Source organism: Podarcis cretensis, assembly GCF_951804945.1.
Source record: "Podarcis cretensis genome assembly, chromosome: 3".
Taxonomy (NCBI): domain Eukaryota; kingdom Metazoa; phylum Chordata; class Lepidosauria; order Squamata; family Lacertidae; genus Podarcis; species Podarcis cretensis.
Window position 1 is genome coordinate 53,924,949 of NC_137172.1, and position 26,933 is coordinate 53,951,881.

The following is a 26,933-nucleotide window of genomic DNA, read 5'->3' on the forward strand; positions in this document are numbered from 1 at the left end:
TATTTCCTATTCTTTTTCACTTGAGCTGCTATTACTTTGAAAGTCCTCTTACATTTTTAAGAATTATAAAGACACAACCTGTTCTCTCTCTCTCTCTCTCTCTCTCTCTCTCTCTGTGTGTGTGTGTGTGTGTGTGTGTACGGGGGGGGGGGGTGCAAGGTAGGGGAGAGAGAGTATCATGGGTTTATCATGTCCAGAATAATGTCCAGCATTATTCTTGGAAACCAAATAAATGTTTTTGGATTCCTTACACTGGATTAATTCTATTGATTTCAGTGGAACTGCATCAGTGTAATTAATGGGTTCTCTTCTGAGACTCCTACATGTATGTTTGCATGCTTGTATACTGTATTTGAAATGATATAGCACTAAAAGTCAAATGGACTTAAAACTTTTATACAGTAATATCTCAAATCTACTTTGTGTTATCTGTTCTCCTTTATATTAATAAAAAAAAACCCTTTACTGTAACTCTGTTGCTGAGAATTGCTGTAATATTAATATTAATATTACAGTGGTACCTCTGGTTACAAACTTAATTCGTTCTGGAGGTCCGTTCTTAAGCTGAAACCGATCGCATCCTGGGGCAAAGTTTGCAGCCAGAAGCAGCTACTTCAGGGTTAGTGGAGCTCGTAACCTGAAGGGTTTGTAACCAAAAGTGTTCGTAACCAGAGGTACCACTGTACAGTCATACCTCAGGTTGAAGTATCTTCAAGTATTTTGGGTTGCGCTCCACAGCAACCTGGAAGTAACGGAGAACGTTACTTCCTGGTTTCGCCGCTCACGCATGCGCAGACGCTCAAAATGATGTCATGCGCATGCACGGAAGTGGCGAAATGCAACCCGCGCAAATGTGCAGTCGTGTCTTACGTTTACTTCAGGATGTGAACGGGGCTGTGGAACGGATCCCATTCGTATCCAGAGGTATCACTGTATTAAATTTCTGTACTTGCCCTCATTTGAGGATCACAGGCCAGGTTACAATATAAGAACACAAAAATACATACCACGGTAACAAACAAAAACAATACCCCCACTGTCCACCACACACAGTATTAAGACACCATGTTCCTAGCCTTCATTTTCTGAAACAGAGAATTGTAGGATTGGCTCTGGGTAATAACAAGATAACAAGGGACGCGGGTGGCGCTGTGGGTAAAAGCCTCAGCGCCTAGGGCTTGCCGATCGAAAGGTCGGCGGTTCGAATCCCCGCGGCGGGGTGCGCTCCCGCTGCTCGGTCCCAGCGCCTGCCAACCTAGCAGTTCGAAAGCACCCCCGGGTGCAAGTAGATAAATAGGGACCGCTTACTAGCGGGAAGGTAAACGGCGTTTCCGTGTGCTGCGCTGGCTCGCCAGATGCAGCTTTGTCACGCTGGCCACGTGACCCGGAAGTGTCTCCGGACAGTGCTGGCCCCCGGCCTATAGAGTGAGATGGGCGCACAACCCCAGAGTCTGTCAAGACTGGCCCGTACGGGCAGGGGTACCTTTACCTTTACCTTTTAATAACAAGATCAGCAGGAATACCGGGGATAAGTGGTCTCACTATTACGGCACATCCAGTTGGTGTTGCTGTTCGAGTCTTGTTGCCAGCCTCATTTTTGTTTTGTTTTGTCATGATATGGATCAATTTTCCCAGACAGTGTAAATGGAGTTCCCAGGCTGCACCTTTGAATAGTTTTTCTAAGCCTTTGGCTCTGTAAATTTAGCCTGCCTCAGCAATCCTTGAGTGGTAAACCTTGAGTGGTAAACCTTCACAAATAAAAGCATATGGAGGTGCTACAGCTATAATATTTCCAGTGACCACTTGCCACTATCAATAAGTTAGGAGCCAGCATCAAACACTTAAGTGCTAGCCCTGCAGAGATCTGAATAAAATATGCTAAGTTCTTAGGCAGAAGAGTGCTCAGGCACTTCAGATTTTTCCTAGCCCTGTCACTATGTTCTGGAGGTAGAGTTAGCAAAGATCAAACTGACACACTCTATTAGCTTCCTTGAAGAGGAAGAAAAGAACATATAAAGAAGGAGCATTACAGGTAAGTGTAATTTTAATCAGTAAAATGCAAAAAAAGGTTGTGACTTTCTGATATGAAATAGTCCTTGACTTTCATAATTCTTAAGCACTTCCTTTTATCATTTTGCTGATGTATGTTCTATTTTAAAATCAGAAGGATAATGGATGTGCTTCTTCAACAGTAAATTGGGTTTTATATCAGAGACGTGTCAGCTTCACGACAGGTTGACCTGACGGTGGTCTTGCATTTGCAGCTCTCCTTCATGTCTGCTTTTCAAGGTGAGAGGGTCAGTCTTAAGAAAAGAGCAGAAGATTGCTTGATCCCCAAGGAAACATATTGGAGCCATAACAACATTTACTGCAAGCTATAATCATTTTATCTTCTTCTTAACAGCTTAAAAACAGAGATATGCTGCACTGTCACATGGATTTTTATTAATCAAGGGCAGTTAAAGTTTGAATGAATACCATAAATTAAAATATGGTTCCTGTTTCTAATGACTGCCCAATACGTGACAACTTTCAAAGGAAAATACACCACCTGCTACTATCTGTAATTAATGCCTTCGTTTAATACGGTACCTTTTTTAAAAAAGAAAGCAAGCAAAAGGTCATTTCTCTCTTCTTTTGTTAACTTTAACAATGAAGATAGGAGATTGAAACATAATATACCATGCCAGAAAAACAACATATGGCACAATCTTCCCCCTTTCAAATGTGAGTAGAGCCCACGACAAATTTCTGTGCACAGGGTGAGGATCATCCTCAGGGATTCACTGAGGCCCCTTATCCCTAGCAAATCTCTGCCAATGACACTGTTGTCCATGTGTAGTCTACATTAAGGAGGTCTGGTGAGGAATAGCTGCTAAATGCTGTATCTGAAGGTATCACCTTACTGGCAACAGCCAGCTGCATTGAGTTGCACTTCCCACAGCTGCCGTCGCCAGATGACAACTGGCAAGGAAGAGCAGAGGCTTCAGTAGACAGTGCACCAACTCTAGGCAGCCAGTGTGTCTCTGCTCCCCTCAATCTTTGTTGGAAAGGGATTGGGCACCCTCAGTATTGAGGGAGCCTGGCATGTGTCATACATTGCTCATCATAGCTTCAGCGGCCGGCTGCTGCAGAGCACTCAGCCTTCTACAAATGATGTGATGTTGCACTCAATTCACTCACATGACATCCCCCACATGCATCATGCAATGTTTTGACATCACAAGTGTGTGATGTGCACCACTTGCATGACATAACACATGCATGCAGCATGCCAAGCCACCCTAATATTGGGGACAACCTGGTGTCTCTGTCAGTAGAAGAGTCTCCGCAGCCATGGGAGTTAGAGTGTTGGGTAGAATCATTTTCATCAGCAGAAGACTATGGTCAAGGCATACTCAGTAGAGATAACTCATGCTTGGTAATGTGGTTGTTCACATTTGATGCTAGAAGTTAGAATATCAAATGCAAAGCTATACTTACATTGTAGCAAAAAAGAGAGTGAAGTAAATTTTTTACACCTAAATCATTCAACTAATATATTCTGATTCCAACATTAGTACTTTAAAAAATGGCTAAAATGCCAATATAACAGAAGACTGGCCGAATAGCAATGATGGGAGGACAGGGAACTATGCAGTCCAGCCTAGTCCTTGAACAATGGTGGCTCTCTCCAGATTCCTTTCATTCCTCCTTTTTTTCTAGCTTTCATCAGTTACTGTCTACCCAATTTTAAGCAACAACACAGGAACCACCACCGCCTGAGGTAAGATGAATCCGTATTTGAAACTGAACTTTTGTAGGGAAGTGAATCAGCCATGCTCTGTTTTTTCATTCCATTTGGCTGAAAAAGGACCTTCTACCTGTTTTAGCAAATGACTGACAGACACTGTGCGTGTTTATCCAATAATTTTATGAACTAATATATTAATGATACTTATTATGCTATTACTATAGCCTAGCCCTGTAGCCCAAATGTGGCCTAGAATTCTAAATATATAAATCTTAATTCAGTATAATGAAAAACAAAACAAAAAAAACAAGAGATTGAATATCTATCATCTTCAGTTTCAGGATATGGTCAAAATACCCACATCAGAGAAGAATAATTCTTCCAATTAAAACAATATTACAGGCTACAAATTAACTACAGTTGTAGAAGATTAAAAACATTTGAAAATTAATATATTTTAAAATAGAGATTAGAACCTTGCATATCATTATTAAGGCTGATGAAAACGATTTTAACAAAATTATTACTTTCAAGCTTTTATAATTTACTGAAAAAATTACCTTTGAGGATAAATTTTTCTCTAGATAACCTTTTAACTAAAAGGTTAAGTTCTTTAAGTGACAGTTGTTAAAAGTCTCTCCAGCCCTTTTTTATTATCTAAGCACTGCACACTGTGGTTATCACAGGCATGCATTTCATTTTCACATGCATTTACATTCAGATGTGTCCAATTTTTTTCTGGTAGGCAGTCCTGAAGAATAGGCTTTCAATCTCTCTGCCCCCATGAAAGATGATAACATATTTTGCATTTAATATAAATTGTTTGTAATTATGCAGATTGGTAGACAATAATACCACGTCTCATTCATGCGATTGCTAGCAGGTGCTTTATCTCTGCACCTGCCAAACACCAGTAAGGAAGGGGCAAAGGCATGCCTTCCTAACAATTTTTCACTGTCAAAGAAGATAGGATTCCTATACTGCCTGTGCCATTATCTTCTCTTCTCTAATACAGTAATTCATGTTAGAATGAAAGCAAGTTGGTTGGTACAGATGCCCATAGAGAGAGAGAGATAGTAAAATCAGCAAGTGGCCACTGAAAGGGAAACATTTTCTAGGGTTCGGCAGAGGTAAGTCTCCCAATTTCTAACCATGGTTAAAGAACTGAAAGCTGCTCCTAGAATTGTGTAATCTTCCTCTACCCCAACTCCCAACCCGAACATTTATCACATTATGTCTCCTCACCTATACAATGGCTAAGGCTAAGCAGCACTCAACATTAAGCAGTGATCTGAAAGTAGTTTTGAACCGTGTTTCAAATCCCTGATTAACAGCAATCTCCAACTAGCATAAACCATATTTAAGATTGCTGCCGACATAAGTTTCAATCAAAGAATAGTGGAAAGACAGCAATGTCTAAGATGATAGCTGCTCTCCAGAGGGCCTGAAAGAGGAATGTTTGCAAATGTTACATGAGTCTAGATCTTCAAGGACACCAGGCAGAAGTGAGCTGCTAGTCTCACTGACCTTTCTAGAATCAGGCTGCACAATATTCAATTGAAGAAAATTGGAGAGGCAGTTTTTCGAGGCAATTGTGGGTAATCACCACAAGGGAGCACAAAATCCTGTACTGTGTGTGTTTACTCAGGCCATCAAAGAAGAAACCCTTTTCTCTGTACAAGAATTTAATACCAGAAAGATACCTTGAGGACAACATTTATCGTAAGGTAATAACTGAGAAAATTAGAAGCACTTGACTTCTGCCATGTAGCTCCAGGGACATTATGATTAATACATAATCTCTATAGCCTGTTGTTCAATTATTTTTTAATTCATTTGTTACCGAGGCCCTATTACTTAAGAAAGCAAGCCAAATCTGTCATAAAATTTGAGACAAAATAATGAACTCTCTCATTAGTATTTGTAATATAAGTCTCCAGTTTATGAAGCACTGTAACACTCTGTAAAATTTCAATGACTTAAACAAAAATATGTCATTCCATTTCTGCATCTGCCTATAGATATAGAATTCATTTTAAATGATAGTACTGAAAGAAATATGTAAATACTGAAAATTATTTGGACTTTGTATTATTGGTGAAGGATTCAATAAATTAGGTCAGAGTGGACATTCACTATGCAGAGGTAAGAAGACAAAGAAGGATTAATGGACTCTGAAAATATATAGACCAAATTTATGGATTATCCACACATATGAATTGTTAACATGTTACCATACTAGATCTTTCACTATCTCCCTCGCATTTTGCTTGCCTTCTCTCTCCTGGCTCGTTGGACAGCCACTTCACTTTCTCGCATTTCCTTCTCATTGGGATGGTTTTCATGGCTGCCTCCTGTATAATGTTACAAGCCTCCATCCATAGTTCTTCAGGCACTCTGTCCACCAAATCTAAAGCCTTAAAACTGTTCCTCACTTCCACTGTGTATTCATAAGGGATTTGATTTAGATTGTGTCTTACTGGCCCAGTGGTTTTTCCTACTTTCTTCAGTTTAAGCTGGAATTTTGCTATAAGAAGCTGATGATCTGAGCCACAGTCAGCTCCAGGTCTTGTTTTTGCTGACTGTATAGAGCTTCTCCATCTTTGGCTGCAGAGAATATAATCAATCTGATTTCGATGCTGCCCATCTGGTGATGTCCATGTGTAGAGTCGTCTCTTGTGTTGTTGGAAAAGAGTGTGTGTGATGACCAGCTTGTTCTCTTGACAGAACCCTATTAGCCTTTGCCCTGCTTCATTTTGAACTACAAGGCCAAACTTGCCAGTTGTTCCTTTTATCTCTTGACTCCCTACTTTAGCATTCCAATCCCCTATAATGAGAAGAACATCCTTCTTTGGTGTCATTTCCAGAAGGTGTTGTAAGTCTTCATAGAATTGGTAAATTTCAGTTTCTTCAGCACCGGTAGTTGGTGCATAAACTTGGATTATTGTGAGGTTAAAAGGTCTGCGTCCATAACTAATCCTAAAGCAGCAATACCTGCCCTTGGGATCACCATATGCGGAAAGGTGCTGGATATTTAGCCAGCTTCTTAAAGCAGAGCTTTCCAAACTTTTTATGTTGGTGACACACTTTTTAGACATGCATCATTTCGCGGCACTAAATTCAGTTTCACTAGCAAACCGGAGGTTAAACCAACCCCTTCCCAGACCCAGGGAAGAAGCTCAACAATTTTCGGGGTTTCTTTTAAAAAGTTCAAAAATTTTCAGGGTGTCCTTGTTTTTTACTTTTTGAAATATAGCAACCTTACCTAAAGCCTACTTAAAGCCTTCATTGAAAAGAATGAAGTAGCACTACAGATGTGAGAAAAGCTTCTCATTCTGGGATAAGATACTCAAAGGACTGTGACTGAATTCAATAGAGTTGCAGGAATCAGGCCAGATATAACACTAACAAAGACAAAGATTACTCAATAACAATTCACTTTTCATTTAAAATTATTCCCATTTAAAATAATCTGTTTTGATCACTGTTAGAAACTGGATGCCCAGGTACTGTTTCAAGTATATATGGCACCTTATCCACAGTATTGAATAAGACATGAAATACCACAGAATACCTGGGTGGAAAACTCACAAAAGAAAGTAACACTTATATTTTATTTTCATTTACTTCCATTTCCACACACCCCCAACAACGTTAGCCAAGTACTAAAATTATATTAAGATTCTGCACTTTTCATAGCTTATTTTCTTTATAAGAATTGTTGGCATCTCTCTGTTTCAGAAGACAATGGAGAAGTGCACCTTTAGGGTGAAGTCAAGCTGTTAGAAAGTTGCAGCACCTGCTGTCACTGTAGAGACCAGTGTAGAGGAAGAGACATGCTTTGTTGCAGCTGGGGCAGATGAAGGCATCCGGTTGTGCTGCCGCAGATATACCACAGTGTTTCTTCTGCCTTCACTACTCCCAGCGGTCATTTCTCCTCTGGTCACTGCTATGGATACACATCTTGACTGCCTGTCTCCAGGCACTGCAGTCATCTGCATGGGATTCCCACATAGCACAGTTGATGTTGCCAGCCTTCATGTCCCGTTTGCAGAGTTGGTCTGCCCACAGTCCTGGTCCCTGAAGCCAGCTCCTCATAGAGCATGTCCTTGGGATCCCCCCCATCTTCCATTCTGTGAGTTTGACTGAGCCAGTGTAGCTGTTGCCGAGATAGGAGTGCAAACATGTTGGGAATGTGGGCTTGTGAGAGTGTTACTGGTATCAGCCAGCAGTGAGTTTAATTCTCTGACACAGCTTTGGCCAGTAGTCAATGGCAAATTGTCTAGCAATCCATTGGCATTGCACTGGGCTTGCCTTTCTCAGTGTAGCAAGTGCCTTTTCACAGGGTGCACACTTGTAGTTCACAAGAGCCTCACACTTTGCAGCAATAACAAGCTCCATGTCCTTTATGCCAGCATCAAACCAGCTGGGGATATGTTGCTCTCTTTTGCCAAAGTAGGACATAGCTGTGTTGTAGATTGCCTCTTTGATGTTGTCCTACCTTGCTTCAACACCTATCTCTGAAGCGGTTCAATACAGCATGTTCGACAAAACCAGAGCAGCATTCACAAATTTGAAGTATGGATGTTCTGGCGATGTTGATTCAAGGCCACACTTTATGCGTTGTACTATGGGCCCTCTTTGGCTGGAGATGGATCTTGCTCGCCACCAGGGAGTTATCCATGTCTCAGTTGGCACTGCGGTAGCTCTGTGTGACACGAGCACAGTTCAGTGCTGATAGCCTGGTGACAATCAAGTCCAACTGATGTCGGTGACAACAAAGTTAAACTTATCTACATCCAGTTTATCACACTATGCTTACTAAGTCCCACATATCAATACTTCACTATTTGAGAAAATATTAATCTTCCTTGACAAAATTAATCTAGAATCTGGTTGACACATTGTGGCCTTTGTCCTATTTTATTTTATTTTTTTTTGCAAAATTTGGTTTACTCTGTAGTATGAACCTTAAATAACTATATAAAATCTTACCTGCATTTTAGCTGCCTTAGTGAAGCAATTTTATAGCATGGATCATTTGCTAATAGTTTTAAGCAGTCATACCTTGGGGGAGGACAGTATACCAGCAAACTTGAAATTTTCTTCTACTACAAAATACCATCTTAGTCTGAACTTTCACTCCTTCATCATCTAACATCTAATTATTTCAGTCTTGGAAAGTCACCAGAAAAGCTGAGGGAATGCCATCTTCAGCACCACATAATTTCATTGCTGACATTCTGAATACTTCACAGTAGGGCTTGAGACATGGTTCCCCTTACTAGAGCTGGCACTGAGAAAAAGGGCTTATTTTGTTAGACCAATGCTAGCATTTAATGCCAAAGACCATGATGTATGCTAACTTCCATCATTTCTTCCTCAGACATCTGACAGAAAGCCAAACCAATTCCAGTGAGAATATTCATTCATTTCAGGCTACTCTGAGAACTGAGGTGGACAAATATGCCTCGAGAATATGCAACAGTAGGGTTCCACAAATTCAATTATACCCTTCAGTTATGCACTTAAGCTACTGTGAAGCACTATGATATACAATGGACTTCCAAACTAATTCTGTGCCACTAATATTACACTCTACATGCTACATATGAACAACATTGCTGCCAAACTCCAAGCGCCTCTATTTCCCAGGGACGTCTCTGATTTAGAGAAGCCATCCAGGTTTCTGATTTGATCCTAGAATGTTCCACTTTTCCTTAGGATATCCCTATTTTCACTGGAGAAATGTTGAAGGGTATGGAGTTATTCAACCCACAAGCCATCTGAAAGCATTCCTGTACAGTGGACGCTAGAGTTGCGAATGTGGTCCATGTGGGATGCAACCTGCAGAGGCACATCTGCACACACACGCATTGCGATCCGGTGCTTCTGCACATGCACAAAGCACAATTTAGCACTTCTGCACTTGCACGACCTCCGAAACCCGGAAGTAACCCGTTACAGTACTTCCGGGTTTCAGCGGGCCCGTAACCTGAAAAAACACAACCTGAAGCATCAGTAACCAAAGGTATGACTGTATAGGAAAGGTTTTTAATGTTCAATGTTTTATTATGCTTTTCTATATATTGGAAGCTGCCTAGAGTGGCTGGGGCAACCCAGTATGGGGTGTAAATAGTAAAATTATCATTATGGAATGGGACATCCCTATTTTAATCAGAGAAATGTTGGAGAAATGTTCATTGCCCAAATAGAATTGTGCTACACCTCAGCTCTTAGACTGGGCTTTTAGTAAAAAAATAAATGTATGTATAGCAACCCATTGCTGTGTAAGTAATCTAGCTGATCGAGGCCCAGAATAGTTCTTTTCGACATCTGTATTATGGCCCACACCAACTGAAGCATTGAATGAACACTGAAATGTCAAAGTTAATTCACTAAAGAACCGAGGAGGAGAAATGAAGGAGATCTTGATTGTGTGTGTTAAGGCTTATAGCTCACCCAACCCCAGATATGACTACCTACAAGTTACACAATTCATGCAGCTCACGTGTTATTGCTGATACCCAGAAAATTCTGTACCTCAAAAATCTTCTGCAGCAATAAATTTTTGCATTTATCACTTTAAACACACTTCCATTTTATCTAGGATGTGTTCACTACTAGAACTATCAAATAGTAATACTTCTACCACAAACACTAGTCTCTGAAAGCTACAGAGCTTCATTGATTGTACAAATAGGCTATTTTTGGGGGGGAAGGAGGTCAAACTATTATTTATGACACTTGGTCTTGCAGTCTCACTTAAAATTGTTTTAAAAGCCTCTCTCTTTTCCTCCCCACACTAAGCAAAACAACAACAACAATCCGTAATATTTCAGATATCAGTTTAGTTGGTGAAATAACATGTTGGAAAGGCTTTTAGCTAAAGTAAAGCCTGACAATCTGGCAATTTGTTCCACTTTTATAAATAAGAACTCTGGCCTTTTGACTCAAAAAGGAAAACATCATTATATATGGTTCAGCTTGGCCTCATTTTCTACACATTTGTTCAAAAAACTTTACACATAATTGCCGTGGTCAAAGAGGGCAAGCCTTGCTCCTGTACTTCTTCATATTTGATAATTCACACTGACCAATCTTGGCAGTCATTTTTTCAAAGCATAAACTGAGGGGCCAACATTAAGTACAAGACATGTCTTGCCCCCTAGTCTTGCTGGTGTCAAGATGTAAGTGCACAGCCAGTCAAGGCTGGTCCATTAGGACCAATGGAACACTGCTCCATTGAACTCAGCCTGCCCTCAGTCAGCGCCCACCTGCCTGTCTACTTACTTGCAATCAGCTCAGGATGGGGGGGGGGGTGGGGATGGACAATGACAACTACCTATCAGCTCCCTCCTTCTTAGTCTTAATGTTGTCCTTGTAGAACTCAGCAGGGAGGAGGGTAGGGACAAAAGAACAACTAGTTGACTCTACCTAGTTGGCTCTAGCATCACCTACCACTGCTGGTCTCACTACATCCTGCCCTACCAGCAGGAGTCTTATTCTGCTGCACATCAAACTGGGGAGGAGGGTAGTGAGAACTGAGGGTGAACAAGTTAACCTTTAAATGTGCATTTTAAAGTTGTAGGTACTAAAATTTGTATGGCAAAAACTTGGATTGGATGTTTTATTTACTGCATGGGCATTGGAAAAACCAACTACTTCCACACACATGCTTCACCCTTCAGAAATGTTTGCTATCACATTTTAAAACTTATCTCTCCAGCATGAGGGCTAAAAATATATTGTTAAGCTACAACTTGACATTCCCTGAATTTTTACTGTTAATCCTAATTCTTGCCAAGCTTGGAGTGGTAGACGCACAAGTGGACCCATACAAGGGATAAAGCCTCTAATCTCCCCAGCTGCTCAGACCTGTGATATGGTCTCTTTAGAGGGTGCGGAAGCTCACAGTGCCTCCATGCCACAGCCCAAATAGTTGTAGATGTGGTCTGGTCAGAACTGGCTCAGCGTGGTGTGGTGGCAGCTGGCTACCTGATACCTTCCCTCCACTGTTGTAAAAAGAGCAGAGGTAGCCAAGGGAAAGGGAGGCAGAGAGTGGCTAATAGTCTACATGAAGGAGGTCAGTCCACAGTGGAAGGATGTGGACTACTGGGACACTATCTGTTGCAGAAGGACCATATTTCATCCCAATGTTGAAACTAGCAAAACAACTAGCAGCAAGGACTGCAAATTCCAGGAAAAGGACACCCATTGAGAGTCAGAAACTGAGAAGGGAGAAATAATGTATTGTGGAAGCTTTAAGCACCAAACTGGTTTGCTTTATGTAAAGTCAGTTGAAACTGTTACATAATTAAAAGACAGGTGTCTGCAATGAACTGGGCTTCTTGACTTAGGAAAAACATACATCCTCTATGTTATGTGATGAAAGATTTGACTGAAGGACTTCTTTTCTATGAAGGAGCAGTATCTAACAAAGGGGTATACCACTTGACCTGCTCTATTTTTTCATAACTGGTCTAGCAGGTTTTCCTGTAATTTAATGTGTTACCTGTATCTGAGGTAACCTAAAGCTTCTTACCAAGCACACAAGCGCTCTTTTCTATAATGCAAGGCACCTGCAAGTGGTATCTTTAAGGCTCTTAGCAAGTTGTTCACCTGCTATCTCCTTGCTGGTGGCAATTGACGGAATTTAGTAAAATCAGTACATTTCTGCTTTGTGTTTATGAATGTGCATGTCCACACACTGCAATAAGATTACAATATTAAAACTATGTCCATTTTTTAAACTGGAATTCTGAAACCTACATCACTATAGGAGAGATATTTGATTCTTTGTTGTCTTCTGATTTCTTACAACTACTTGGCATCAATGTATCTATTTAAAAGGCCAGAAACTATGTACTGTACTGTGTTCATTGCTTAGACCAAAATAGTTAGCAGATGCAGGGTTTAAGTAGGCAATTTAAGCAGCATCCCTTCAGCATACTGAGCACCTAAATGGACCCTTTTGAGAAAATACTTTCTGTTTGACATGTATTTTATCTATTAAAAACGGTAAATTATTAAGCAAAAACAATGTAACCATCCTCTCAAACATAAAAACTTACAGCAAACTGCTTGCATCAATGTTAAATTTGTCCAAGGATTCTACTATTACTAGAAGAAACTATTAATTGTCTCACAACATTTAGCCTCTACAGTATTTTTCTCAAGGAATATACAGCAGGTTATTTTTTTCTAATGCAAAGAACACTACAGTATTGGTTACTGAACAATGTCTTTAGTTTTCTGGCATTACAGTCAATCTCACGTTATTATAATAATTATATAATTCATTACACTCATAGTACACATTAAAACATTATGAAGTCACACTGCTGGCAGAGGAGCAAGGTGGGCGAATGTACTATTACAACAATGGGGTAAGAGGCTCTATCACCCATAATAACTTGCTGTCCCAGAGCTGTTAAAAACAGGCAGTGCAGGCTTGGGGAATCTCAGTATTTGGAAACTATTATAAGATTCCTTCAAGGACCCTTTCAATTCTGCAAACTTCCCTCCAAGGACTTGGTTTTTGAAATATTTGCAGCTCTGCTCTGAAGCTTCTCTTTGGCTAAGGCATCAAATCATCAACCCATTTGTAACAGGAGTCCTATTAAAGTCAAAGATACTGCTATAAAATTGATAGATGGCAAACTGATACTTATAGCTGCAAATCACATACTTCAAAATAGTCTCATTGACTTCAGTGATACTACTTCTGAGGAAGTGGCTGAAGGGGTGCAACCTACACATAACTCTGCACACAGCAGCCTTTACTCAATAATGTCCTGCCATCAAGAGCATTGTCCTATGCTTTTGCTTATGATGCCATGCCTTCAGCAGCTACAATGTTTCTCTTCCAAATAGAGTAGGCATAAAAATTAGTTTCGCACCTCACATAGAGTGTCTCAACCAGAGGCCCTTGATTTTTATATGAAATACACATACATGAATCCTCATATGTCTTTGCAATACAGGGGCAGGATCCTATTCAAAGAAGTGACTCATACAGGGTAAGGTGTGATGGGCGGGGTTTGCTGGAGATGAGAGATGCACAAAGATGGCAGGACAGTCTGTTTCTGGATTGCACACCACACTGCAAACCTGCACAGATTTATCTGGGGGAAAGTCCCACTGAATTTAGTAGGACTTGTTTCATATAGAAATGTCCTCTAAGTGCTACAGAAAATATTATTTTTATTTTTAAAGATTTCTATCCCACCCTTCTTCCCAAAGGAGCCCAGGTTAACAGAAGAGATGGTGATGGGCACATGGGCTAGAGAGCGAGTCTCACTGAAATAGTAGGACTTACTTTTGAGAAAAGAGTAGGCTCAAACAATAATTTAGCCAATTCTATGCAGGTCTACTCAGAAGTAAATATTCTGCAACGGAATTTACACCTAGGTAAATGTTACAAGCCTGCAGCCTAAGGCCTGTAAACACACTACAGTGTAAGCCCCATTGACCCATTGACTTTCTAAGTAAACTTGCATACGCTTGCACAGTAATTCTCTACCCTTTGTTCAAAATATTAGAATGTTTGAATGATCACGTCTACATCAATGAATCTTCCTAAATGCAAGCAGTAGTTTGCCAAACTTTGTGAAAGTGTAGTTTAAGTCTAAAAAATTGATAATCCTAAAAGCAACATGAATAGCAATCCCTGTGAAATACAGGATTTTGTGGGCTCAATGAAAGATTTTAAAACAATGTTTGTGGTAACACACAGGGGAAGTACCGATTTACAAGTTTTGTCCTGATATCTACAGGTCTATAAGATGGCATACAAATTTAATAAATAATAATAATAGAAGTTAAACAAGGCTCACAGCTCCAGTCTGTATAAAAATAAGCAGTGAGATTTGAAAATAGAAATGATTCTAATTAAAACCAGAGAAAGAAAAGTGGCTTTGGCCATAGATCTAAATTATTATAGCTGTTGCAGGTGAGGTGATTTCCCAAATGTTTGCCGTCACCTGACTTTATAGCAACAGTTGAAACAGTATGGTGTGGTGGGATTTATTATGATGACAGGAGATTGTGTATATATACAGGGCCAGATTTAGGTTTGATGAGGCCCTAAGCTAATGAAGGTAATGCGGCCCTTTATAAGTCCAGCTGTCCTTTGTCAACAACAAATTGTCACTGTTTTTTTGTGTTGAATATATACTATATGGTAATTTATGGACCTAATAGGCATCTAAAGCCATTTGCCACTGTTGCTGTATGTATGTAGGTTTTATTTTATTTGTTTTTTATCTTCTATTTTGGAAATGTACGTTGAGTGCTTTTTTCCTTTAAATTTTTTGGGGCCCAAGAGAGTGGGCCCCTAAGCTATAGCTTGTTTAGCTTGTATGTAATCCTGCACACACACACACACAGAGTGTAGACTGGTTAAAGTGTGGCTTAAATGGCATTGCCCACCGTAGTGGGTGAAGTTCCTTTGGAGGAAGGTGTGCGCAAATGATGCCCAGGCGCACTTTGCCCAGGCTGGCCCTTCCCCACCTCTCGCGAACGAGTTTGCAGCCCCTTGGTTCCCGGTGTGGCTCCAGAGGGCGGAACCAAACGAACCGACAGCCAGCTGCAACTGGCTGGTCACACATACCACGGTGTTTTTCATCATGGCTTTGACGGTGAATCCATCGCTGACCTGCTTCTTGCTTCTTCTGGCATGCCTCAGCGGCTCCTGCAGTTGTGGGGGTCTGTCTTTCTGGGGGCTGGAGCCCTCTTTCTCCGCCACCATCACCTCAGGCGGCTGCTTGGGAAATTAAAGAACTTGAGGACGGAAATTCACAAAAACAAAAAAACCCGATAACGACCTTTTTTTTTTTTAAGCACTCCTCCCCTTCCTAAATTCCGTCCCCCTGCATCAGCTCTTCCTCAGCCCCCGCGCAGGCTTCTGTGCAGATTCGGGATGAAGGAAGGGGGAGGGGGGAAAGATGGGCCTGTTTCTAACACCAACTCGCTTCTAGGGACTCCGTTGCTAGGCGACGCGTCAACAACGAGCATGTGCAGCTCGAGAACGCTGCCCGCGCCGGGAGCCGCGACACCACCGCGAAGCTGGGCTCGATGCGCACGCGCGGTAGCAGCGGCTGAAGTCCTTCGCCTTCTTGTCTTGCCCTCAGTTGCGGCGAGGTTTTTCTTGCCTCTGGCCGAGAACCTACGAGTGACTCGAACCCGGAAGGACCTGAAAGGCGTGCAAAGGTCTGCCGGGAGGCGAAGCGGGGCCCGGCACCGCTCCTGCGGGACTGAGGCAGGTTAAAGAGGACAAAGTATCCGGCAAGAACAGAGCATGCTCGATAATTCATATTAAGGTCGCTGCGCCGTCCTCACCTGCCGTTGAACGCCCCAACGTTTATGCCAGTTGAAGAAGATAGGGAAAATTAGGTTGTCCTATTATAATGAGAGATCGTGTCTGCTCCTGGTCCTGGAGAGGGAAGGTTAACAGGATTGTGCTCTGGGAAGTACCGTAGAAAGGAAAAAATAAAGACAGAGATACCACCTCTCATGGAAATAGAACCACACAGAGCTGGAGAGTTGGGAGCATAGCTGTCAACGTTTCCCTTTTTTTAAGGGAAATTCCCTTATTCCGAATAGGATTCCTCGCAAGAAAAGGGAAAAGTTGACAGCTATGGTTGGGAAAGAACTGACGGTCATCTAGTCCAACCCCCTACAATACAGGAATCTCAACGTGCGATCCTCTATCCACTTTGAAACTAGAGTGGACCCCCCTTAGCTTTGCAAATGTGCTAGAAGTTTATTGCAATGTGCTAGCAGTTTTATTGCTGCACCACTAGGAGGGTGCCTCTCCATCATCCCCACCCCGCCTCCACTATTACCTCGTGTGAATTATTTTTCTTTTCCTTTATTTCCAAAACACTGTTTCGTATAGAATTGCTGATAATACAGACAGTACAGAAATCCTGTGCGTGCTCCGCTGAAATAAACAGGACTCGTTTCCAAGGATCTTAACTGATCACTCTCCACTCCTGCAAAAGCAACTCATGGGACAGAATATATATTATCTATTGCTGACTTCTGTTTATCTTGGGAGACAAGTGCACCTTCAGGGGTGAAGTCAACAGAAGACTGTTGGAGAGTTACAGTGTCTCCTGTGGCTGTAGAGACTGATATGGGAGAGACATGTTTTGTTGCAACTGAAAAGTTGAAGGCTTCCGGTTGTGCTGATACAGATGCATCACAGCATTTCTTCTCTCTGCGCTCCTCCCACATATCATTCCTCCTCTGATCACTGCTGCGGAGAAATAACTTGACTGTCTATCGCCCGGCACTGTGATTGTCTGCAAGCATGGTAGGGTTGATGTTGCCAGCATTCATGTCTCATTTGCAGACATCTTTGTAAGAGTTGATTCACCAATGAGCCTGGTGCCTGAAGAGCATGTCGTTGGGGATCCTGCCATCTTCCATTCTGTGGAATATGTGTATGTACACACACACACACACACACACACACACCCCTACACATTATGCCTGTTTTACTGCTTTTGTTTGACTGGCATATCGTATTAGATTTTAGTACAGTGATGTTAATTTTTTTTATAAAGTTCACATAATTTTTGGTAACTTGTGCTCTGAACACACTTGATAAAACTAAACATTATTTCATTTGGTAACTTGGCGGCAATATTACTCAGAAGTGTCATTTAATTTCATAGGTCTTCTTCCCAGAGAAGGGTTGATTGCAGCCTTAGGTTATGTACATTTATTTAGTTATTTATTTACATTTCTATACTGTACTGCCTTTCATCCAAGGATGACAGGGCGGTTTGAATATAAAAACAATACATACCATTCTAATAAACAAAAACAATACCACCCCATACAGTTTAAAAGGCCATAGATTGTTTAGTTAGCCAAAGGCTACCTGGGAGTGAGCATCATAGAATTCATTGCCTCTTACTTCTCAGGAGATATGTAGCAGGTTTGTGCTGCATTTGCCATAGGACTAACCAAGGCATATCTTTGCTGTTTTTGTGTTTTTAACTGATTTTAATTATCCAATATGTAAATCTCCTTGAGACTGTGGTTTAGAAGGTGGATAATAAATCAACAATAGTAATAAATATACACGTCTGTTCAGAATTCAACAGAGCTTACTTCCAGGTATAGGAATATTGCAGCTTAAATATCCTGGGAAGTGTTTTAAACTCACACTTCCTTATTGTTACTTTTCCAACACTTCAGTTCACACTTGATTCACCTTTGACACATTTCTTGGGAGTGGTGGAACCCAGCGGGACTTACACCTGCGTAAAAATTGCTATATGAATGTGCTGCACCTGCTACAAATACGCATCCTCTCTCTCCACCTCATAAAGCTAGTGAAATCGTGGTAAGCAAAGGCAAAAAGGTCATAGGATATGCCTGTGAACGAAGCAGTAGAGGAATGCCGTGCTCAGCGCGCCCACTCGCCTCACAAAGGTTGAGGGCAAATTATCCCACCCGCCCTTTAAATCCCTGAGGTCTGAATGCCTGCAGCGGGACTCAGGCGTCGCTTTTATTCCTGTCTCCTGGTACTGAACACAACAAGGCGGCGGCGGGAGGGCAGATACCAATATTTGCTTGTGCTGTGTATTATTCCTGTTATGCGCTATTTATAGACATTAGCAGGGCGAAGCCGGGGAAGTGAGCAAGCAAGGAGACTACGTTTCCCAGAGTGCACTGCCGCAAGAAGCTCCTCACCTCGCCTGCGCAGTATTCGGGTTGCAGCTCGGGCGGCCTGCAGGGAGCGTTGTATCCTGAAGGTTGACATTGCTGTGAATGTGGACAGGGCAGGCTATGTGAGCGCCCCCTCCTCCTCCTCCTCCTCCTTCTCCGCTGGCTATGATAGGTGAGTGGGACCCGGATGCAGCGTCCCCCTTTGATTCCCTCCCGGCACTACGGGGAAATGGCGGGCGGGTAAAGGGTGTTCGTGGTTCTTCAGGAACAGTGCAGTTTTGCTGAATATCCTAATCCGTATGTATGAACACAGAAATACACCCACGTGACACCGCAGCCTGTGAGCTCCAGTTTATATAAATTCTATGTAGCTCGTACACTGCCAAAATACTCGCTGAACATTTTATTTTCTCCATATACATACATATATATTCCCCCCTTTTTTGCATTCCATTCCACTTAACAAATAATAACGAACGTATCTTTTTAGGTACTTAACAGGCTTCTGATCCAAACAGTAATGCTGTTCATATCACAGAAATGCCTTGGTTAGTGATTGGGGGTGGCGGGGTGGGGGGGGGGGGAGAGAGACACCTTTCTCCTAAAAAGAGCAGCCTAATCTTGTGTAACACCAAAAGCTCACTGCCTCCTCCATCTGGATGCTACTTTGCACACTCGGCTCTCCCCAGTGTGAGAGCAAAAACACCAGGTTAGGTTAAGAACCCCTTACGGAGAAAAAGTTTTCACTGTGACACTTATTTTTGAAAGCAGCAGCAGCCAAACTAGCAGCTATTGCTGGCGAGGAGCGGTAATCAGCCAGTAAACAGCTATTTCTTCCTCCTGGACCTTTTTATTTTAGTTTACCTTATTTCTTCCTCCTGTTGCCCTGTAGCAGAAAATGGGCACTGCCACCCTGTCTTGCTGCCCTGCTGCTGTGGTTCTTGAGCTCAGGCAAGCTAGAGAAAGTGCTGTCTGCTTCTCTACCTTCGTTCTCCAGCTCATCCCCTCTAGGCATAGGCAGAAGAAAGCCAGAGCCTCTACCCATTCACTTGTAACCTTGGTGGTACAACATAAGTTAAGGAGCAGCCACCTCATCCTCTCACTCCCCTGTGTCATGGGGCCCTGTGAACTCAGTCCTTCCCATCATACTGTCAAGAGAAAGGTGATGAAAGGAGGCAGAGGTAACTATTCTTCAAAGATCAGCCTCTGCCTGCTTTTGCTGCCTCTGGATGGCTCCTAGTCTTTACTGCTGTGCCACTCTAGAAAGGAGATGCCCAGGAGCAGGCAGAGTCTTCCAGAGGGGTCTGGCATGTGATCAGTCACCTGTGGTGTGCAAAGCAAGTGTATTAAATGGTCAGGCCACACCCATTGTGGCCATGCAAACCCTGGAGGGATGGCTGGGGTGAATGTGGCCCTAGATCCAATAAATGAATAAACAGTTTCATAGAGAGAGCCTCAGGTGAGATCGCCAACCCTTTGTGGTATACTGCTCAGAGAGAAAGGGGAAAAGCAGAGAGTAGGCAGAAGCAGGTGTCCATTCTTTCTCTCTAGGCAACACTATGGGTGTAATCCTTCCCACTGTGTTGCCCTCAGAAGATGAATAAGAGAGAGGAGACAGTAGAAGCACAGTAGAGACACACCCTCCCTCTTTTAAAGTGAGAGACTTCAAAAGAAAAGGTGCTGGACTGGAGGTTACAGAAGTTTGGGGGGTACCTCTCCCCTTCCAGCTTCTCCCCAATCTCTGTTGCAGGGCTTAAATAAGATCATTCATGTTGGTGGAGGTCATTGGGCAAACCTAAACAAAACAACTCTTCTGAAACATCTGTTTTGATGAATTAAGATTTCCCATTAAGCAAAGGGGACTCTTTTTTTATTTAATATTATTTATTTAGAGCATTTGCACCCTACTCTTCAGCCAAAAAAGAGTGGCTTACATACAATCAAATTAAGACAAATCCCTATCCATAGGCTTACAATCTTAACAAAACACAACACACAAGGGACAAGGAACAGGGACGGAAGAACAAAAGCAAAAGTAGGCAGCAGTTTCTAAACAGTTTTTTCTATGATGACTAGCTGGCACATAAACATAGTGTTCTCCACATCCTTCATTGGTAAGAAGTCCATTAACAATGCTGGACTGGAGGGTTTAGTTTGCTTTGGATGAGATAGCACTAAGACACATTTTATTTACAAATATACACAATGGAAGCAAATAGGCTTTAGCAACAGCTAGCCGAGCTATTGGTTCCTAAAGAACCATTGTTTTAGCTTCCTGGATGGGACTGCCCACAGCACAGTTAAGCTACCTCTAGTGAAATATATTCACACTCTGCTTCTTCCCAGCTTATAACTGCAAACTCAGGCTCAGACCATTTTTTCTTCTCTTCCCCTTAGCTGGTGGGTTATCACCTTCCCAACTCTGATGTGTATTGCATTTCAGAAGCTGGAGAGAGAGCCCCAGTTGTCAGAAATGTTCCTCTGCTTTTGGTCACACCCTTGTCCACTTGGGCCTGCTCATATTAATCAAAACAGCTGGACTCACAATAGAAGTTTCTGCCAACATGTGATCTGTCACAAATCATTCCTGCTATGATTCATAGCTATTGGGCCTGAGTTGCCAATTTCAATAAATGTTTTCTAGCTTGCAAGACCATGGAAGAAAAGGAAGCAAGGCTTAAACAAATTTTCCACCATCCAACAGAGAGTTGCAGCACAATCCAGTACATGATTACTTGGAAATTAACCCCAATCGTGTTGAGGTTTATTACTAGAAAAGCGTTCATGCGGTTGCAACCTTAGGCATGGCTAAACCAACGGAAAAAAACCAGATTAAACACATTATAGTCTGAGGTTATATTGTGGCCCAGACCACACCAGTGATGTAACCATATTGTACTGGAAGGAAGAAGGAGATCATTGCCATAAGCCTCTTATTTTATTTATCCCAAGGATCTATATGCACCTCAACATAGTAATTTTTACAGGTTCTACTTCAGTTATTTGGAACTTTATATAATTAGTAATTTATGGTAATTTATACCAGAAAAAGAACAGATGCATATTTATGGTTTATTTTAGCCATATTTTTTAAAATGCTTTTTGATACATTTTAATTGATCTGTATATTTTGCGATACATTTTGTGGTTGGTTGATTCATGGATTTAGGTGTTCACAAGTGGACTGGAATGTCTGTGAAGTGTTCAGAAAAGCTGTGATGGTTGCGTAGTGATACTCGTTTACTTCTGAAGGATGTGTTTTTTTATATCCCCAAGAGATTGTGCATCCTTGGTCTGAATATCCAAAAAGCTTTTAAAAGTTAAGTTTGGTGGTTTAGTCTGTGTGGGTTTTTTCCCCTTTTCTTTTTTTCTTTTCAGTCACTGAAAACACTAAGTGAAGTATTTGCAATAGCTCCCTTCATTTTAGTTCTTGCTACTGTCTTTCATTCCAGAGGGAATTTGTGGAAAGTCTGGCTTTCAGTAAAAAGCTCTCTCTCTCTCTCTCTCTCTCTCTCTCTCTCTCTGTGTGTGTGTGTGTGTGTGTGTGTTTCTGTTCTTCAGTAAATAATGTGGAATACTGAGGAAAATTCTATACTCCTTGATAAAGCATGCATTTGTTGAAATATTGTGTGCCAGTCTGCTGCATCTTGTTTTGCTGACAGTTATTGTTATCCAGGGTAGAATCACTACTTCCTTTCTGGACAGCAGTGGAGAAATACTACCTGCAAAGAATATTTTATCAGGCCTCTAACTCTATCAGTAGCTGTTATGTGCTGGGCCGATTGATCTAAATAGTCAATTTAAATCAAATTTCCAAGGTTCTAATGCATATATTTCCTGAACAATCATGCATACTAATTGGTTGCTATGAAAATTAAGTGGCACATGTTCACAACTGAATACAGCTTTTATACTACCCAGGAGAATAATCCAAAACCTCTCTTCATGGATACTGCTTGCCTTTTGCACTACAGAAAGTAGACTATACACGCTTAAGGACACTGAGGAATATCAGTTATTTGAAGACTGAACCCTGCAATCTTATACACATATACCTGAGAGCAAGTCTCCCTGGGTATCAAGAGACCTAGATGTTTACTCAGAAGAATAGGATTACATGGTAAGTGCCCAGAACTTTCCAGACACAAGCGCTGGTAGGAAAACATTATCCCATGATATGGAAACTCTATCAAATTAAACTCAAATGAGCGCGCAGCAGACAAAACTATGACTAATAAAAGCAATACAAATAGTTTTGCTGAATTGATTCCATTGTGAACCATAAACACAGGCGAGCTGATTAAATGTATCATGTTAAAACTCTACTTGCGCAGCTGATAAAATTAATTAAGTTAAACTACATATGCAATGTAGCAGGGTGGTTGGTACCAGTTTAGATAACACACATGCTTTGTTTCTGTCTTAAATATGGGAAGGCAACAACAAAAAGCATCACCACCATTGCCAAAACAACACCATATCATGAAAATTGTGGTGTGTAAACCATGCCACTGAGAAGAGCCCCTTTAACTGGTGTATTTTAAAGGACAAAAAACCATAAACATCACCAGTGCCTTGTGGTGAAAATCATGTGCCCTAGGTTGGGGCCCTTTTAACCTATTCAGTAATCCAGCCCTGGTAAAAATGGCCACAATTTCTGTCATCATCAGAAGGTGCAGCACCAAGTATATATATTATTGACTGTTCTGTGACCTTTCCATAGACCACCTGAATGGATCTCACAGACCACAGTTTGAGAACTACTTAGTTCGCCTAGAAGACTGACATTGCAGCACAGCCATGCCCCACGTGATGAACCTCTGCCTTACACATTTTTGTGTGTGGAGAGTCCTTTGATGATTAAATGCAAAGCATTTTGTGTGCAGTTGCATGGAAGAAAGTGATTCAGCTTAATTGATCCGTTGCTTGCATTCTGAAAATGCTGTGGCAAGTACAGTGGGTACTAAACTGCAGAATCTCATGTGCTGCCTTTCGGTCAGAAGGAGAGAGAGGCTGAAGAGGTTGAATCAATTCAGTCTTGTTCATCTGAAACAGATGCAGCGCACTACCAAGACTGACTTTTGCAGGGCATTAAATGTTCCAAACCAGCAAGCAGTGCTATTTTTCTATTAAAAAAGGGTTCCAGAACTCTTCACAAATGCCTTCCTTGTTCTCTTTCAACGGCAATGGTGTCCACCTGAGAGGTGCTGAAACTAAAATCCTGTGAGTTCCGGCTGAAAAAAAGCCCCGCCAGTAAGGAACATAATGCATGTGTGCAGCCTCAGCTTTGGGACTGTGCGCACCAAATCTAGTGAAGTGTCTCATGCGTGGACGCCTTATTTTCTGTGTTTGCGTAAGAGGAAAAGTTACGAGTTTGGAAGCAAGCTACAAGCTTGCATGGGCCCTCTCCCAACCCCTCCATCTCCCTCTGTAGGGTAGAGAGAGATGACCTGGGAATCCAGGAATTGAATCTCCAGTCAGCCATGAAGCTCTCTGGGTGACCTTGGAGCAGTCAGTGCCTCTCAGCCTAACCTACCTCACAGGGTTGTTGTGAGGATTTAATGGGAAGGGGAGAACCACATACACCACCTTGACTTCTGTGGAGGAAAAGATGGTACATAAATGCAATAAATAACTAAAAGTGTGGTATCCCCTTGTTCTTTCTGTGCTGTCCATGGTTTAGATGTACATGGACACTGGCCTCTCTCCAGGATTCCTTCTGACTGCAGAAGCCGGTTAAGATTTTTGGGGACTGTGTGTTTATATCCTACATGTTGCTCCTGATCATCAGCTTTATGTTTGTACTGCCCGGCTGTGTTCCTTTTTCAGTCTTAATTTTCTAATAAACTGAAATAATTTTGGGCACACATAAGGTTTGCCTTTCTTGCCTTTGCTGATCTGGTATCCTCTGTGGAATACATTCAGTAGAAACATCTGTTCAAGACTTCAGAATAATTACAATATCACTAAAAGCTTCGTAACCAGATTACTGAAACTTAATGTTAAAAATCTGATTTTCATTGATCTAATCCTTTCAGGTTCTCTTTCTTTCTTTCTTTCTCCCCTCAATGAAAAAAGAAATGACAGCAGGACAAAACTGATTAGTATTTACATAATGTGAATTTTAGTAGGCTTTCTTTTTTCTGCTTCTTTCTTTTTTGCCTATTCAAGTATACTTGTTTATCAAGCTCTCTTAAGGCCTTTTCACCTATGCTGACCCTCTTCAGTTATGTGCTATTAATTCATCCTTTTACCATTATGGCATACTGATAATCAGCATTTAATGTTAGACTCTTCTGGGGAGGTTTTGCCTTGTATCCCACCACTTTTTAAGGTGAGACTGGGATATATGCATTTGCGGTGTTGCCTTGGTTTTGGAACTCTGCTCAGTGCCTTTCCTTTTGTCATCCCCCCCCCCCCCCCCGTCTTATCCCCAGAGTGGGGGTTTTTTAAGTGATGTTGCTGGTTTCACTAAGTTGTTGTTTGTTTGTTTTTTGAAGCAGCACAGTAAGTCCCACAGTGGTCAGTGGGGTTTTTCTCCAATTACACGAACATAGGATTGCAGAATGGTGCTGAGGTTGCCTAAGGCTAACTAGTGAGTTGGTGGCTAACTAGAGATTTGCACTACTTTCAACTAGCTGTTCATGCTCTTAAACTAGCTTTCAACTTGATCCTCTCCTTGCTGTTCATTCTGGAATTTTTGATATGCTATTCTAACTAAAGCCTTGTGACATGAACATCAGATCATTGTAAGCATTGGGTTGGCCGTAGCTTTTGTTGGGCAATTTTGTAGACATTGCAGTCTAAATTTTAACTACTGCTAAGCCAGTGAATATTTGAAGTTCCCCATTAAACCAGATTTGGTGGTACTAAAACAGAAAACTAAAAAGTGCTACCTGGCTTTGCATTGATGCAAAACACTTGTATATATCTAAGTGTTTAACTGTAACAACTGATGTTGTTTGTGTTAACCTAGCATTAAAGAACAGAACTGTTTAGTCATTATGAAATATTTACTCTGGATGTTTGATTATCAGATGAGCCGAATTCCAAATAAGTGCTATTTTTTATATTTAGAATTCCGGTCTTCTACACAGACGCAGAATGTAGTCAAAAAGTCCAAGTTTCCCTCTGTGCAGACATAATCCCAGTCTCTCTCTCTCTCTTTTTATATTAAATCATGACATATCAGTTTTCCTGAACCAAAAATGGGTTAGAATAAAAAAAAGAAAAAGAAATCCAGACCCAGTACTTAAAACACATAGAATATAAAAATACAATAATAATTCCATTTGAACCACAACACACACACAAATCCACAGTTGGCAAATGAAAACTATATCACATGGTTATCATATCCAGCTCCCCAGGGTTAGATGAAATAGATGAGTTTTGTAACTCGTCCAGAATACCATCAAGGACAAACAATATTTGATCACACTCTGAGGTCATTCAGGATCCTCAGAGTGATTGTAAAAACTCTTCCCTTATCTGTTGATGATTTCATGTAGTGAGGTAATATGGAACAGAGTTGATTTGATGAGTGCAACTGGTGTGAGGGGTTTGTAAAGTGAAAGACAGGCCATAAAGCATGTTGTCTCAAGACGGTGGCACAGATGTGAGATAAGTTTGAAACAGAACGGGTTGTATACATTCTTGTCTTTCTGTGTTCTTCAGGAGATGAGCTGCTGCTAGGAATGGAATTTTCTGAAAATCCTGATTTGCAGCTTATTCACATGACTGTTTTTTTTACTGTCCTTCTCCTTGATGTTGACTATTTTTTACCAGTTTCTCTAAAAAGATGAACACTTATTGCATGATTATATCCATCTACACACGTGTGGGCTGTGCCCACATGAGGGCATTTGTTTGTTCATGGGTCACTTTATGTTCACACATGAGCACTCTCAATTTTATGTCTTTGCAATCGTATCCCAGTGTTTCTCATCTACACTAGTGGGCAGTGCTTGATGGGATATCTTTGGGCTGTGTGTTGCTCCCTCCCCTTGAGCAATTAATATTCCCCACCAAACTTAAGTTAGGGAAACCTGAGGTCCATTGTAGGCATGTGCACAGGTACTTTTTAGATTCTGCATTAGGGAGGTAATTGGGCATTTAATAGCCATTGCACAACACACAATTGTAAGATTTGGGATATGGCTGGAGCTTAATTGAGCTGTTGGTACAGAATGGTAAGGTATATCACATTGTTGAGAAATGTTAACATTTAAATTAAAAGTACTCAAAGGTCATTGTAGAACAGATAATTTTATTTGATTTTATGACCTATGTCTGTATCTAATAGGATCCCTGAAGATTACTGTACAGTGGTACCTCGGGTTAAGAACTTAATTCATTCTGGAGGTCCATAGTTAACCTGAAACTGTTCTTAACCTGAGGTACCACTTTAGCTAATGGGGCCTCCCGCCACCACACAATTTCTGTTATCATTCTGAGGTAAAGTTCTTAACCTGAGGTACTATTTCTGAGTTAGCGGAGTCTGTAACCTGAA

At 41.4% G+C, this 26,933-nt stretch overlaps 2 protein-coding genes across 5 annotated transcripts in view; one reads left to right on the top strand and one right to left on the bottom strand.

Moving 5' to 3' along the window:
- PACRG (parkin coregulated) overlaps nucleotides 1-15,743 on the bottom strand; it is a 221,438-nt gene extending 205,695 nt beyond the window's left edge. The window contains exon 1 of one of the 2 annotated variants that reach the window (XM_079971951.1): nucleotides 15,348-15,743. In XM_079971951.1, the coding sequence (XP_079828077.1) occupies nucleotides 15,348-15,485 (138 nt within the window). In that variant the 5' untranslated portion in view covers nucleotides 15,486-15,743. The remainder of the gene's footprint in view (nucleotides 1-15,347) is intronic. The other variant, XM_079971950.1, reaches the window with a different exon arrangement.
- Nucleotides 15,744-18,422: 2,679 nt separating this feature from the next.
- PRKN (parkin RBR E3 ubiquitin protein ligase) overlaps nucleotides 18,423-26,933 on the top strand; it is a 638,032-nt gene continuing 629,521 nt past the window's right edge. The window contains exon 1 of one of the 3 annotated variants that reach the window (XM_079971894.1): nucleotides 18,423-18,593. In XM_079971894.1, the coding sequence (XP_079828020.1) occupies nucleotides 18,587-18,593 (7 nt within the window). In that variant the 5' untranslated portion in view covers nucleotides 18,423-18,586. The remainder of the gene's footprint in view (nucleotides 18,594-26,933) is intronic. The other 2 variants (XM_079971892.1, XM_079971893.1) reach the window with 2 other exon arrangements.